The sequence below is a fragment of the Wolffia australiana genome, chromosome 1, assembly GCF_029677425.1.
Source record: "Wolffia australiana isolate 7733 chromosome 1, ASM2967742v1".
Lineage (NCBI taxonomy): Eukaryota > Viridiplantae > Streptophyta > Magnoliopsida > Alismatales > Araceae > Wolffia > Wolffia australiana.
The window spans coordinates 602,268-619,649 of NC_135835.1; the positions used below are offsets into that span (position 1 = coordinate 602,268).

Consider the following 17,382-nt stretch of genomic DNA (forward strand, 5'->3'; position numbering starts at 1 on the left):
GGTTAAGAACTTATATATTTTAGTCAAAACATGGCTGCCCATACGCAAGATGTCCTTGGGATCTCAGGTCAACAACCACTAAGACAATCGTAACCTGAATCAGCCTTATTGTCATTTAGGTGTAATACCATCAATGGATTTGTACGGATCATTTTAGTGAGATTTCTCTAAAGAGCGCCTAATATCTCTCCTTACTTTTCCCACACTAGTGACTACAAGATCAGCCATACTTATCGTATAAGTAGGACTATTTAATGTTATTCTGTCTGGATAATTTTATGTTCATGTTGCATATTTAATGAATAGGAATACCCAGTATAAATCCTTGAAGACAAGTTATCAATGTGCTATAATCTGATCATAAATCACTTTGTCATTTCATACATTTGTGGGCTTCATTAATAGAATGACTAAGTGAATAAATCATGCAATGGATAAGTGAATAAATATGTATTGAATATTATTGGCATACACATCACATGCCAATAATATTCAATACATATTTATTTCAATAAAATTAAATAAATCATAGAAGTGTGATTGTCCTGACGAGCACATAACATCCATCATGGTGGGCTCTAGGACAGCCCATTCTAAGCCCCATTAGTTTTTTCTGATTAATTTTATTGGTATCTCAAACTTAAATTTCCATTCATTGAAAATTCCCTTATAAATTCAGCTTCTCCAACTCAGATTAATAGAGACCTCAATACATGTTGAGGTTTTTGTGTTTTAATGTACATTAAATTAAAATAGTAATCATGACTTTATAAATTAATAAGTTCCTTGAAGTTAAAGGTTTTTAAAGGTTTTTGAATGCTTTAAAAAAAAATGTTTTAAAATATTAAGAGCTATTAATATAATTGTTAAAGAAATTGTTAAAATCTTCTGTATAATTAAAAATGCTTTTTAAATATTCTGAAAATGTTTTTAAATGTTTTTAAAATGTTTTAAATAATATAAAGGGCGTTTTAGGTTTTAAAGTGTCTTTAAAACATTGATTTATATTTTAAAATGTCAAAAAAAATAAAGAAATTAAAAGAATTTTTATTGAATGAGAAATGGTTTTTTAATCACTTTTTTATTTATTTATTTTGGGTTATAAAGGCCCAATAAGGCCTAAATGGGCGGAGCCCATTAGCCTTAGTGGCGGATCCGACGGGCAGACTTAACCAGTTAAGTCCGCGGTCGAGTCCGCAGTAGAAAGTTTAAATAAAGAAAAAAAATGGGGCGGGCGGGATTCGAACCCGCGACCTCCGCGCTGGCAACGTGGCGCTTGACCAGTGCGCCATGTGTGCACTTTAATATAGAAAAAAAATTTCTATATTTAACTCACTTCAGACCCGATAAATCGAATTAGGAAATTCGATTTATTCCAAAGGTCGGGTCCGATGGTTGACTTTCCAAAATTCATTTGTCATTTCTAAAAATCATATTTTTTCCGACTTTTGGAATTCCTATATTAAACCTAACTACTTTAATTAGCACTAATTACTATAATTAATTTTTTAATTAAGGAAACTTTCTATAAAACTTTTAAAGATCATAAAAAATTAATTACAGCTCCTTTTGAGCTCGAATGTTTTTTAAAATTCTCAGAAAATTACAATCTACCCCTCTAGCCCTATAAACACCCCTTCAGAGCAAGGGTTGAGGCATCCACTTTGAAAACCATCTCTCTTGAGCTCCTCTTTGAAGAATAAAGTGCTCCCTCTTGTGAAGTTCTTCCCCTGCAATCAGTGTGCTTGTGCTTCTCGACTCTCAAGGGAAGTTTTTCATTTTCATCATTCATTCATTTACTGAATAGGGTGATAGTTTCCTCCACAATCACTGAGTTAGTGGTGATTTTTATGAGATTTTGTGAAGGATAGTGAAGGGATTGATATTATTTTTGAAAGTGATTAAGAGGAATTGATTTGTTGATCTTGAAAGTACTTATGAGACAGGTTTTCAGAATTGATCTTGATATCACATTTGAATCTTAGTGTGTTTGATCATTCATACATCATTGAGAGCGGTGATTGACCTTTGATCAATCACGGGGAGCGGTATATCGTTTCTTCCACTAATCTGAACAGGTGTTGAAGATCGAGAAGGCAGGGAGGTGACGTTGGTGGCACCAAGGATGTGACGGTGACGAGGGAAGTGTACGTACGAGGAAGAGCTCGGGACGGTCTACCCGAAGGCGATTCGGTGGTGAAGCTCGTGCACCCAAGGACGTGACGTACCATCGGAAGACTCCTCTGTAGAGGCAACTCCGGTGAGTTGGGTTAGGGTGCCTTACAAGGGAGGATCCTTAGTAAGGTTATCCTGAGTCCTAATTTGGACTCGAAGGGGGGGGGCCTTGGATTGACTCGATCACTAGCGGATCGAGGAACCAAGTAAATCTTGTGTTCGAGAGAAAGAAGGTGAGCGACAATCCAAGGAATCTTAAAAGTAATTTAGGCAAATTAAAAGTAGATAAGCTAATTCACCCCCCCTCTTAGCTTCCAACAATACAAATTCTGTATTTTACCTTGAAAATATATAATTTTCTCTTCCATTCCACGAAGTTCCCTTTAGAAATGACATATCCCGGTTCTTGATCTGTTTTCAATTGAAAACCTGTAAACCTGGTCTCAATCTAGATACTCATCTAATAATTTGTTTAAATATTGGTTTGTGTCCAAATTGATTATTTGTGCAAATTTCATTTGAGTATGTTTGCACATTGTATCACATGATATATTAGGTTTAGTAACTTCCAACTTAACCTTGGATAAACTCTTGGAGTAATAGCTTCCACCTTTTCAACCCTTACTTTGTGTTTGGGTTTTATTGGCATATTAGTTGCGTGGTATTTTTAACCTTAGTATAAACAGAACATTAATTGTGTAATTATTTGGCAAGAAAATTACTGAAAGAATTTTATGATACTTCTATAACAAAAATACTTTAAAAATTATGAATTTTCTGTCTGAAGTACTTAGATATATTTACCTACATTTTGTTTTATCTAATTCATTATTAAATGTTAAAAATATCATATAGATACATTAAAAATATTAAAATAAATCACATCATTATTATTTTGACAACTATAGTCTAATACCTATTACCTCACACATATTCTATTTGATTTCATAACTATATTACATAAAATAATTATTAGATTGCATCTGATTTAATTTCATAACTTTATTAATTTCACATCATTATTACCTCACACATACCAAACACATATTTTGAATTTTGTTTCAATACATATATTGTAAAGGTTTCATGACAAAACATTGTTCTAACTCCACTTTCATATCTAGGAGGCACATTTACATATATACATGTGTATATATATGCACATATATGTGTTATATATATTGTATTTAATGTCATCATGCATAAATGGTGGATATTAAGTGGTCATCAAGCTGATCACAATTCCATTATTTATTTAAGCTCATCTAAGTACATATTTATTCACTATTATCATCATGTGGTCTTTATAATCAAGGCCCTGCACAAAATTCAATAACTTAGTTAATTATGATGAGATTTTAATAGAGAGATCACCAGTCTTCTAGCATGTATTCTAAATGATGGAAATATATGTGGCCGCCAAGCCAATAACACATTCCATATCTCGTTCCAAGTTCATTTATAGAACATATTCATTATCGTGCATTGTGATTCTTATAATGAAGTCCATGAATACATGATTGGACTTGGTGAATTATGATGAGATTGTAAAACTGAAATCACTAGTATTTAAAATCATGTGTTTCTAAATATTCCTATTCAAAGGATACATGAGAAGGTCATCTGAGTATCGGGATAGAATAACACTATCTATCCTCATTAATATGTAGAGTATGGTCATTCCCGTATCCATTAGTGTGAAGACACTAAGGATAGATAGTAGGTGCTCTTTAGTGGTAAGAGTTCACTGAATTGATCCGTAGGAATCCCTGAATGGTATTATACCAAACTGTCCATCAGGTTGATTCACATCACGATTGTGTAAGTGGTCCTTGTACCCGAGACACCAAAGACATCTTGCGGACGAACATTTGTATTTTGACTATGACCTACGTGTCCCTAATCATGGGATTCTAAGTAGTCTTAGTTTAGGTGCATCAACAAGTTCACGAAGATAATTGAGTGGTCAAGATGGGATTGTCCACCCTTAGTATAAGAGGTGATAACTCAAAGAAGATGATGCGATGATGTCTGTGGATGACCGATTAGGGTTTGAAAGTTGGCCATACCCTAAGTCATCCTAGGAGCATCAAGTGGATGAGGGACTATACATATACAGTAACCGATGACGAACAAATTCCATAAGTGAATCGATACACACTCCTTTTTATCTTGTAGTGCATGAGGTGTAGCTTGGCACCCCACGTGTTGGAGACAAAACCTGTCGTTTGGGTTATATAAATCCGACATTAATCTATATGATGATACAATTCATTAATTTGGAAGGCCAATAAAGGTTATTGGGCCGCTCAAGTCGTTAGCTAGACTGATATATGGGAGTTGATGGTCAGACGCAAATGGTTTTTGGATGTCGGAAGATATACTTAAATTTTTGGGAGGTTTATGAAAAATACCACTTCGTATAAATAGGGGAAGGCTCTGAACGAAATTGATCCAGGCCAGAATTATTCAAGGGCCTTCCCCTTCTTCTCCCTTCTCCCCACACCTCCTCTCCGCTCACAATGTGATTGGGACAATGTAACGACGATAGCGATCGAGGTTTAACGGGGCTCGTCAACGAGAAGGAGGAGATCCAACATACTAAGGATCGCATGGATACTTCTAGAGGCTGCACACCTGAGAATGTCCATGCAATTCATTCGAGCACCAAAGGAATCATGGATGCAATCCGTACCGAGATAATTCGTTTCAATGATTTATAAGATCCATTAGGCTTCTGTTATGAGTCTTCTGCTACGTGGAATCCTTGTTTTCATCTAGATCTAGGCCTCTAGAACCCAACATTAAGTGTTCAAGAAGAGTTGGAGAAGGAGAAGAGATCCAAAGTCCTCTGATAACCTGGATACTTCTAGAGGTCAAGCATGTTAACAACTTTAAGATGCAATCCCACAAAACAATTCAAGGGTAGATCAAGTTTCCTAGAAGGTGCTCAGATTTTTCTTTGTATTTTAGATCTATGGAGACTTTATCTTCACATTATGCTGCATTGAAAATTGTTTTTCAAGCTCCAAACCATTGGATCCTAACCCAAAGATAAATGCATTATGAGCCTCATATTGATGTAAATAAAAGCTCTTACTACAAGCCAGTGAAATGATTCCTATATGCCATTGAGGACAACTATAAAAAAAAGTTGGTGCAATTTAATTGATGATAAACCTTAGCTAAAATATAATTTTTTATCTGAAAAATGATGTCTCATTGTCTTGTTTAAAATGCGCCCTCTAAAGGATCAAAAGTGTAATTCATCCCAATCATGGATGTATATAGTTTATTACTCAAGTATTCTCTCCATCCATAATCTAAGAGGTTTATAATGATATAGAGCTTTTTGTGTATTGAATGACTCATCAAAGTATTCTAAACTATATAGGTAGCAGAGACTTATTCATATAGTATTGACGAATATTTATTTATCTCAGTATAATGTCAATGAGAATTCTTTTATAATGCCTTGAAATTAGTCTCATACCTCAAAATATCTTTTTTTTTCCTGGATTCATGGAGTCCATAAGTTGTCCATATGAAAAAACTAAATAAAAATACATTTTAAGTATGGATGACTAATTTTCAAAATACATTTTCTTGGTTTTGAAATACATTAAGGAGCAATAAGAAATAGCATTGTCCATAATTTTCAAAATGTATGTCGCCTCTCTAGGTAATTGGACTAGTAAAATTGATTATATCCTATGAAAAAAATCCTATTTGATAATCTAGTTGGGACATTCAACCACTTCTGATCACATAGAATGATATATTTAAGATAAACCAAATTTCAAACCAAATACTAAATGGCAAAATTTTACATTTTATGGATCTCATAACTTAAGAGTTTCATTATACATCAGACTCAGACAGATATTATTTCATAAATGTCAATCACAAATATTTAATAGACTGGACATGAGCATATTCATCAATCCTGAGAAACTTCAATAAAAACATCATGAATAGAATAAAAGTAAACATAAATTATAAATTTCACTCCTGATTTTTTTGATATCATATCATGCTTTTAGCAAACATGAAATACATGTTTATCCAATAATAGAAGTTTAATAGAGACTTTCTCTTTCCTAATATAATTACATTCTTAAGGAGTTAAAACAATAACATCAAAAAATTGCATCATTATGAAGATAACAGACTTTATATGGTTCGAACTATGCAACTAGACTACCTTTGGATATATAAGGATAAGTGATTTTTGACCATCTGGACAACAGGGAAATTCATCAAGTTAGGCCTGATTTCTTTGACTTGTTGATAACCAGGTTATATATGACTGATAAAATATTTATTTGAATCAGACACCTTTTGGCAACTGAAATATGATGACACACTTGGACTTCTCGACTTTCCTTAGATATTTTTATACACATTAATAGATTATTTAATAAGAGCTTAAATATAGATGAATAGAATTCAAGTTTTATAGTATTTTTAAAAAATATTATTTTATATATCTGAAATATTTTTTAAGGTTTTTTTGTTGTCAAATTCATGAAGGAAATGTGATTATTGGATTTACCTTTTATGGCTTTGAAGTGAATGAAAATTTTGTAATTCTTCCGATTCAAAATTGAATTAATTATGTCTATTATTTTTCTCTCTGTCATGTTAAATGCATTTGATTTTCTGGATTTGTAAATATTATATATAGACCTTTTCATTTCAAAACCCATACGTGCAGACCATACTCTAATTTTCAAATTCCCATGTCTCACTCTCTTGGTGAAAATCTCACTACAAAGAGAAAGCTTAATATTCTGGCTTTCTTCAGAGATTCAAGACTTTTCTGAGATAACTTTAAACATCAGTTTTTTTACATAATCCCAGATCCATGAGATTTAGAATCAATTTTTGATCCATGTTTCAAGAAGTTACTAGGAGAAAAATATTTTGCCGTAAAATTTGCATTGTCAATGACCTTTGTCTGAAGATTATCATTTGGAGAGTTTTCTAAATGTGTTTGAATTTTTTCACTTAAAGGGGGTTATGTCTAACACACATACAAGTTCATAGGCTCCACAATAGTGCCATTTGATGCATGATTAAAGAAGTAAAAATGGAGAGCAATGCTGTTACTTAAAAATTCATGATGTCAAATGACCTTGGTCTATAGATTACCATTTGAAGATTTTTGCCAAATCCTTTTGAATTTTTTGAACTTAAAGGTTATAACTAACATCCATAAAGATCCATAAGTTCCAGAATATTGCTATTTGATGCAGGTTTGAAGAAGCTACAAGAGCGACAATACTTTGACTCAAGATTCTTGGTGCCATCATCCTTGTCATGAAGATCATTATGTAGATATTTTTGATAATTTTTTTCGGATTTAATTTAAAATAAGATTTATTTTTAAAAACTATTAAATTCCATACTATCTAGTAGTGTTCCATTTATGCAATATCGAACAAGTTACAAGGGACCAAATGATAGCATTGCAAAATTGTAGAGAAAAAATTAGTCAATTTTGTAGACAATTTATGAAAGATTTACTTAAAAAATTATCGGGAAATGAATTTATACTCATTATTATTTTCTCTTTATTCTTTGAATAGTTTATTAATGATTTTCCGTGGAGTGTTTCAAAAGTTATAGGCAATAGAAGGAAGAAACATCAAGAAGCAATACAATGAGGTCTTGAATGAAGAATATTGATTTTCACAATTTTTCAATTGGTGGTTTCATAGATCCTGAGAAATATAAAATCTAAAAAAATATACTAGAGTATATTAAGGTAATAAGAAGGTAAAGAAAGAACCTGGAGAAACATAAAAGTGAGTTACATTCAACCATCTTGTTATACTCAATTGAATTTAAATGTATTTTCTCACCGACATAAAATCAGTGATTATTTATTATAAAATATACATGAAAATATATTTTTTAAATTCTCTTCATATTTGTGAGTATTTGGATAAATAAAATATATAAATTAAAGTGTATCACAGTATATTTTTGGGGTCAACTAGGTAAAGGATTTGGGGCTTAGTCAAAGGAGATCAAGCATCGTTACTCCATGGAAAACTTTGGGGGCTGAGGACGATAGGGCTTCACCACAAAACCCCAAAATTTAATTCATATGGATCCCAAAAAACTCCCAAAATTTCTTCTATACATGTCAGTGGAGTAAAAGAATCAAAGACATTAAATTGTTACACATTTATTTATCATATAATAGATTTCTCTTCTTTGCCATGTCTAGATGCTTGGGAATTTTAAACAAAAATCATCTAAGAAGAAGAATAAAGACTTCTTTAAAGCACGCTTAACATGATTCAATGAAATGACATCACTCTCAGAACCTTTATATATTTTGTGGTCATAAAGCTTCTCCCAATTGAAAACTCAATTCTGAGAACCTTTATGACCCCTTCCATCACCTTGTTGGAAAAAAATCTAACACTTTCAAGATGCATTGTTTCTTGATGAAAAATAGGAGACGAAGGATTTTTCTATTATCATCATGTCACTGGTAATACACTCATTGTTGGGTTCTAGAGGCCTAGATCTGGATGAACAAATGGAAACAATCTGCAGCCGAAGACATAAGCAAAATCGTACGGCATCAATAAAACCATTAAACGAAGTACCTTTGCACGGATCACTTCTGTGATTTCTTGGATCCGGGAGCAAGACGAGTTGAGCTGCTCAAGTGTACAGCCTCTAGACGTATCCATGCGGTCCTCGGCATGTCGGATCTCCTCCTTCTCGTTGACAAGCCCCATTCAATCTCCGTCGTCGTCATTACGTCGTCCCGATCGCATCGGAGATGGAGAGGGGTGTGGGGAGAAGGGAGAAAAAGGAGAAGGCCCCTGATCAGTTCTGGCTTGGGTGAGTTTTGTTCAAGCCTTCCCTTATTTATACTAAATGGGTACTTTTCATAAAAACCCCCAAAACTTAAGTATATCTTCCAACATCCAAAAGATCATTTGCATGTGACCCCCTAGGCCCATGTATTAGTCTAGTTAACAGCTCCATCAGCCCAATAACCTTTATTGGCCTTCCAAATTAATTAACTATATCATCATATAGATTAATTAATGTCAGATCGATATAACCCAATCGATAGGTCGACTCGCAGTGCCAAGCGCCACGCGCAGTGCCAACGCCATGCGCAAGCGCCAAGCGCCGCGCGGGAGCGAGAAGCGCTGCACGCGAGTGCGGGACGTGCAAGCCGGGTGGCGTGTCGCGGGTGCAGCGCGCGCAGTTGTGCGGGGTGCCTCGCAGCGGCCGCGCGGCCAGCGCGCGCATTGCGTGTGCGGGGTGGGGGGCTGAGAGACATCCCGCCTGGTGACCAAGGCATGTGGCGCGTTGAGAGCGCCGAGATGGCATAGAGGGCGCGTAGCGCTCCCGCGGGTAGTGCTGGGCACGCAGCGCCCAGCTTGGGGGCGTCGAATGCGGCGGCGTCGTGCAGTCTGCGCTCAAGGGTGTTGACACGGGTGCCGGTGGCGTGTGTGATCGTCAAGGCAGGGGTGGCGTGTGTGATTGTCATGCCCGCGAGCGCGCGGCGCCCGACCCGACGCACTTGTGTAGCGGCAAAGGGGGGGCGCGCGCGTAGAGCGACGGCCCTGAGGCAGTGTGGCGACACTACCATGGCACGAGGCGTCTCGTCTTCTTCATTGTATCATCCCTCATCTTCCCCCATGTAATGGTCCCCGCAATGATGTACTATTTTATGATATTAATGCAATGACCCTATTCCGGGCTACGTTCCCACCATCTCCTCTAACCCCTTGTATGCGATCTTAAGCACCTGCAAAGCTTCCGCTGCAAGAGATCAAGGCTGCTCAGTGTTTTGCCCTGAACATTGAGGCCGGCACATGCCAGATTCGAGCAAGAAACCTAGCTCGAGATTTGACCGCGTGACACCATTTTATACAAAATTTTACAGTTTCAACACAAGAAAATGCCATAAATTTCAATCTCAATATGCACAAGGGAATTCAAAAATATTACAAAAAAAACATTTTTCAAAAAATCAGTGATCTTAAAAGTTATTTTATACTTTCGTATCATTTGATAAAAAACATCCCATGAAAGACAAATGAATAAAGTGTATAGTCTACAAGTAAATAAGTATATGTTTTCAAATAAATAGAATGTAATATCATCAGTTAAGGGATAACTCATTTTACATAAAAATTATGATACCGAGTTCATGGAAGTACTTAATTCCCTACGTAATTTCCGAAGTTCAAAAAATAAATTTATTATGAGTTTTTAACTGTGATAGAATATTCTCAGCGCTGGTGGAGGAGGTGAAAAGTTTAACATCCTCTATTCTATTAGAAAATGAGAAGAAATTCTAGAAAACATCATGAGTTTTTTACAATATTTCAAAAATTAAAATTAAAATACAAAAAAATAAAATCAAGTAATAGGAAGTTGAGTTATCTTTGAAAAATAATATCAAACATATTATGTGAAAACAAATGATGGAAATATACCTTGCTAAATAGAAGTTGATAAATAATAATGCATGAACGATTAATGTGTAAAGTGATCACTGGATTCATGAAAAATCAATCAGAAACCCTAAATTTCATAATTATTATTTTCCTTTACAGAGTATGACCATGATGGCTTCCTGGGTTTCTCTAATCCGTAATCAGAAATAAAAGTTATTCATCTTACTTATAATTGAGTTTTATTTAAAGAAACACCTTGCAATTAATATGAGATTTTTGACGTACAGGATGTAGTATTTATAAACAATTACTATAATAACCCTATGAGGTAAATTTCAAAAATCTTCATAAAACAACATATGTTCCAAAACAATATCAGTTATGGATATTCATTCCAATATCATTCATTAGTTCAAATGAAACTCGATTGGATTTTTCAAAATATCTTGATATTTATTATGAGTAAAATTCATGAGCTAATCATTTGAATATCATCTTTAAATAGTCAAAATTGACTATGTTCTCGAGATTCCATAAAAGTGTGCGGCTCTATCCACAACTCACATGAAGTATCAAAGACATACATTCACACAATATGTAGGAAGAGTCAGTGGTTAGGATTCCATATATTATATTTTATTTCATGAAAAGTATAATCAACACTACTCCTTCTAAACGGAAATCTAGCTACCATTGAGAAGCCTGACTAAATAATTGAGATGGACAAATGAGGCCTTGTTAAATTGTTTTAGTTTATCACCCGATTTTGCCTCTCTAAGTCAGATAGACTCCTAAGATGTGTTGCATATGTTAGATAATGCACACAAAAAAATAATGCAGGATTTAAAATTGTATGCAAGAAATAAATATTGTGGTTTTTCTATCCAAAAATTATTGCATGAGATAGAATAATATTATATCAGTATTCATGGGCCACATAAAACTTTATTCAAATGAAGGTGGAAAAAGAATAAGACATCTAGCAAGATAAGATTTACTCTGAAGTTCATGCCTTCCTGTGGTAGACAGTTTACTGTGTCCCATATGGGAATAAAACCAGGATAGGAATAGGATGATCATATTCACTTCATCTGTCCTGGTTTCACCCAAATGAACTATCCATGACATTTAAAATGTCTTTTAAAGAACTAAATCAGATGATAATGATATTTAAATAATACCGCTTGTATGGTAGGTAGAACCTCTATTACCAGAGGGAGAAGAAACGTGTGATATCCATGAGGAATAGACAGAGCGGTCATCTTGGAGAGTATTGTTGCACTTACTCACTCTAATAACAATTTTCACCATATAAGGAAGAGGTCAAAAAAACTTCATAATAATATATTTGGTAAAAAATATGCCTGGTGCATCCCAATCTTACTACGTGTGATTTGTAATCTATTTTCAAAAGACCAGCATAAGGTGATATAATTATCTTCCTAGGTTTGGTTTTACTTGAGGTGCAGGAAAAAATCAGCATCTTTAGTAATAGAGGTTATTCTTATCTTGAATCATATTATTCAGATTCCTATTTATAATATGTATGCACGTTGGTGAATATAGTGCCCACTTGATTTTCTTAGTGGATCTTGGGAAGGGAGTTATTGCTTTGAATGTCCACTAAGTTTTTAACACTTGATGATATGGTACATTTTCCTATATGTGTAGCATTTTTGGCTGTTTTCCTCAAACTGCAAATGGGTGATTACTGGGTTGTATCAGAAAATTTCCCCTCGATCCTTTAATCAAATTTGTGATACGGTGATTAAAATAAATTTATTCATATTGGATTAACCAAACATATGTAACCATATTATAACTCAGCATAAAAAAGGGAATATTGGACGTCCAATAAAATTAGACAAAATAAAGTATTCATTTTACTGAGAGCTCATGGTTGACATCATTCTCTCTCTGTTAAATAGATACCTTTGCCGCCTAATCCTGCATTCATCCTACACTGCATAATATGAGCCCTATAGACCGTCATAGCAGCCCTTAAAACCCAATCAAATGGGCCCAAAAACCCTCACCCCAAACTGCCAACAACAATCCATGAATTTCAAATTCTGAGTAAATTAAGTTATAATAGCTCAATAATTCTTCATGAGAATCAAGTAAGTTCATAATAGTTCAAGGAAAATGCCAGAAAAATTTTGGACACTATTTAATTTTTGTAAATTATTAAAGTATGTATCACTTTTATTTATGAATAATGTTAATACATCCAAAATTAACAATAATATGTATTACTTAAATGACTCACGTGCCGAAAATGATGATAAATAATGTGTGAATATATGATATCAGTATATGTTAACAAAAAACAATGATTCTCTTTATTTTTATTCATAAATTTTATTTTTATTGAACTATATGTTTTTCCTCTTATAGTTCAATAAAAATAAAAAAAAAGTGATGTGACACAATGTTGCAAATAAATGTTTTAAAATCCTGTACAAGATTGAGGAAATGGTATTAAGACTTGTTATCTATCCTGTAAGTCACTACAATAATTTGATGTGGAAATTATTGATCTTACTTCAATTTATAAATGTATATTACATTTTATTGTATGATATGACATATAAAGAACATGTTTTATAAAATTTTACATGTCCTAATATTACACAAGTCGTATGTTGTATCATGAATCAGAGTTTGGGGATCATTTGTGTCACATCACTTATGTTTTATAATATCCCTTTATTTTTGTGCAAGTTATTCATGCCTTCTCATTTCTCCCTATCAATATATGTGTGTGTGTTTCAGTATGTTTACCATGAGGATTTAAATAAATGGCCATTATCTCATCCTTTATAGCATCCCAGATCTTTGGTTTTTTGTGTTGTTGAACTTCTCTCAAAGGCCTAGTAGTCTCCTCGAGATAAATTCTATGCATGCATTATTTATCATCATTTTAGGCACATGAGACCTAGCAGTCTCCTCGAGATGAATTCTATGCATGCATACGTTTGGGTCTAGTCCTTGGAGGTTAGCATTTGACAACCCCAGAGCTTGACTATGTTCCCTAATTAGGTTGACTAGTAAGTCCTCTTGTTCAGATGTAAGCTGCACAGATACAATTACAGGTCCCCCTTCTCCTTGATCCATGAAGCCATATACAATGTTGATGTTAGTGGCTTAAGTTCCACACTAGGTTCAATACTTCGCTCTGAAATCCCATTCTCAAAATTCTCCATGTGATTTAATGACTCCAAAAGTTCAATGTCACTTATATCCTCTTTTAGATCTATATGGGCACTTCATTAATCGTGCAATGTTCAGATTCCATTTCTCATTTCACTTTTTTAATTCCACCATGCCTTTTTACCTGTTCTTTATGACTTTGACCATTGCTAAGAAGGGTCTTTCCAAAATGATTGGAGCTTGGCTTAACTCAATAGTCATCTTCATGTCAGCCCCAATGAAATCTACAGGTAACAGACAATGTTCCACCTTCATGATGACATCTCCTAGTATTCTATTCGATTGCCTCATTGATCCATCGTTTAGTGAAAGCTCTATGAAAAGTGGTTTTAATTCCCCTATGTTGAAGTGATCATATATTGTTTTTGGCATGATGTTGACTGATTCTCTACTCACAAGTATTGAACTTGTAAAGGTCATGCCCCCAATCTCACATTGTGCCAAAGGTGCTCCCGGATCTCTTTTTTTCTCCGGCATTTAATTCTAGAAGGATTGAACTGATGCTCTCACTCAGCTGAAGTTTCTTAATTCTGAGCTGAGGGGTACATAATCCCTTTACCAGTTTTCATATGTCAATATGTGTTGTATAGCATCCACTGGGGGTATTGTTATTGTAGTTCCTTTAAGGCTTTCAACACAATTAAATTCTGAAGTTGTTGTGTTACCTTCAATGTGACAGGTAACAGACACCTACGCTTTTTGTTAATTTAACCATTTCCCTTTTTAAAAAGTTACTGTCTTGGCGTTTTCTTCTGATAATCGAAAATTTTATCTTCAGCGATAATGTTATGGTTATCAAGGAAACAATTGGAAACGGTAATGGAATAGTTACAGTCATCCCCGAGGTGGCCGATATCCGTTCATCCGTATGATCTTGCAGCACATCAGTCGGAGAAACCCACTCCTCGGCTGAGACGTTTTCACTTTCCGGAGAATTTATATCGGCCAGAAATTTTTTGCGGCTCTAAGAGAGGGTCGAGTGTTCTCCTCCCGGTGCCCGCTAGGCAGGAGTTTCCGCCGGTCTTCATTACAACTTCCCCTTCCACGCCGAGGCCATGGAGAAGGCGACGCCACATGTTCTCATCTTCCCGCTACCGCTCCTCGGTCACATCTCTCCCGTTCTTCAACTCGCCGAAGTGCTCTCTCTGAGAGGCATTCGCGTCACCGTCCTCACCACCGACCACGTTAAACGCCGACTGGGCAGCGACGACGAGAACCGTCCGATGGGCCGCAAACGCTTCTCACTTCTATCCATCCCTGATGGGCTTCCGGCCGATCATCCGAGATCCGCCGGACAATTCCTTGAAGTCCTCCGCTCGCTTATGGTGAATTCTCGACACGCTTACAGAGATGTGTTGGTCTCCTCATGCAAGATAAGCAAGACTCCGCCGGTGACCTGCGCCATCGTCGACGGGCTCATGCCGTTCGCGGCGGAGGTGGCGGAGGAGGAAGAGATTCCCTTCATCGTCTTCCGCACCAGCGGGCCGTGCAGCTTCTGGGCGTATTTCTCTGTCCCCAAGCTTATCGAGGCCGGAGAGCTCCCCTTCCCCGGTAAGAGCAAGTTCAATATTCCCCATTGGCGAGCTAACTATCGCCTTATCCGTCGAGTTACGTAGGTTTTTTCTTCGCCGCTTGGTTCTCTGCAGAGGAATGTGACATGGACGAGCTCGTGAGAAGCGTGCCGGGGATGGAGACTTTCCTGCGACGACGAGACCTTCCGACGATTTGCCGGGTCCGGGACGCGAACGACGCCCATCTGCAAGCCCTGTCGTCGTCTACCCAGAGGACGACCCGAGCCAGAGGCCTTATCTTCAACAGTATCGAGCAACTCGACGCGGCGTTGCTCACCCATATCAACTCTTGCTGTCCGAGAACGTACACGATAGGGCCGATAGGCGAGCTCCTCCGCTCGCTGGATTGTTCTGTGGGCTCGCCGCCGGAGTGGTGGCGAGAGGACCGAAGCTACGCGGCGTGGCTCGACGCCCAGCCGTCCAAATCCGTCGTATACGTTAGCTTTGGAAGCCTGACAGTTTTGCGCAGGTCCCAGATCTTGGAGTTTTGGCACGGGCTGGTTAGCAGCGGCTATAGATTCATCTGGGCCGTCCGTCCCGACTTGTTGGACGGCGCCGGAGACGTGGCGGCGGAGCTAAAGGCGTGGACGGAGGAGAAGGGCTGCGTGGTGGAATGGGTGAACCAGACGGCAGTTCTCGCTCACCCTTCGGTTGGCGCGTTTTTGACGCACAGCGGGTGGAACTCTACGCTGGAGGGTATCTGCGCCGGCGTGCCGATGATCTGCTGGCCGTTCTTTTTTGATCAGATGGTCAACAGTAGGTTTGTAAGCGAAGTGTGGAGGATTGGGCTGGACATGAAAGACACTTGCGACAGAGGAACTGTGGCCAAGATGGTGAAGCAGGCCATGGAAGGGGAGAGCGCGGAGGAGATGAGGAGGAACGTTGGACGGCTGTCGGAGATGGCGAGGCAGTCTGTCGATGAAGGCGGCTCTTCCCGCGTTCATTTGGAGCAGCTCGTCCATGACATTCGAGCGCTGAGTCTGGAAGCATCCGCTCTGAAAGTTGGAAAATCCGTTTGAAGAAATTTAACTTTCTATGGCTCGTTCAATATGCTTGGACTTTTGACTGTTCTGCATGAGATACCAACGGGTAAAAAAAGGAACTATGGTTTGGAAGTCTAAGAGACTTAATTAGCAATTCTGGATTGTCGATACTCACTCAAATGACATAACTAAGTTACATTATTATGTGTACAATTAAATAGCTTAATAATTATTGATGTTATATGAATACACATAAGAAGTGGGTCAAATGACCTAATTTTATCCTTGATTAGGTCGTTTCCCAATATCCGATACATGACTATTGTTGTTAAATATTATATTATAATTAGAACATAGATATTTATATTTGTTGTAATATATTGTAATCTTATACTTAATTACATATTATTAATTTTCTTCTGGTATAGAAACTAAATAGATTAAACGGATTATTTCACCTAATCAACATGTTTAGTTTCTAGCACATGGGATGCAAAGCTAAACCTTGTGCTCTAGAAGATAGATAGTAATTATTGCGCTCTCGGTTGAAACATTTGTCATCATTGGTTGCCATATATGTAGAATCCTTCATCAGTATGATGCTCCTAGATGACTTAGGGCAATGTTATTCGTTGGCAAATCTGTTGTTCAGTTACTACTATCGTGTAATACAGTTTGTTTGAAAATTTATTTTCCAATATCTCCAATATCCTAGAAAAGACATGCTTGGATTATGATTAGATGATCATACATCATAATAAAATGTAACAGTTTATGGACAATGTGTTTGCGGTGTCTAAAACCTCTAAAATTAAGGTTTTAATTCATCATTGGTTTTTTTGAATTTGATCAATAAAAATATAAACATGTACTGAATTAAATTTAGCTAGTGATGATTACTGATCGTCTACACAAGGAACTGCGATTAATGATTTAATATTGTTTAAATAGTGTTAAGAGATGAGAAAATGCAAGGTGAGATATTGGTAATTAGTA

At 36.4% G+C, this 17,382-nt stretch overlaps 1 protein-coding gene across 1 annotated transcript; it reads left to right on the plus strand.

Moving 5' to 3' along the window:
* The first annotated feature begins 14,704 nt into the window (after positions 1 to 14,704).
* LOC144700268 (7-deoxyloganetic acid glucosyltransferase-like) lies at positions 14,705 to 16,461 on the plus strand. Its single transcript, XM_078571744.1, has 2 exons — positions 14,705 to 15,383; positions 15,479 to 16,461. The coding sequence occupies exons 1-2, from the start codon at positions 14,888 to 14,890 to the stop codon at positions 16,420 to 16,422; spliced, it is 1,440 nt and encodes a 479-aa protein (XP_078427870.1). The 5' UTR covers positions 14,705 to 14,887; the 3' UTR covers positions 16,423 to 16,461.
* The last annotated feature ends 921 nt before the right edge of the window (positions 16,462 to 17,382 follow it).

Bases quoted from the DNA above. Each gene is read 5' to 3' on its own strand.
- LOC144700268 (XM_078571744.1), top strand. From the start codon at position 14,888: ATGGAGAAGGCGACGCCACATGTTCTCATCTTCCCGCTACCGCTCCTC. The intron at 15,384-15,478 runs GTAAGAGCAAGT...GGTTCTCTGCAG, and splicing joins CGGAGAGCTCCCCTTCCCCG to AGGAATGTGACATGGACGAG.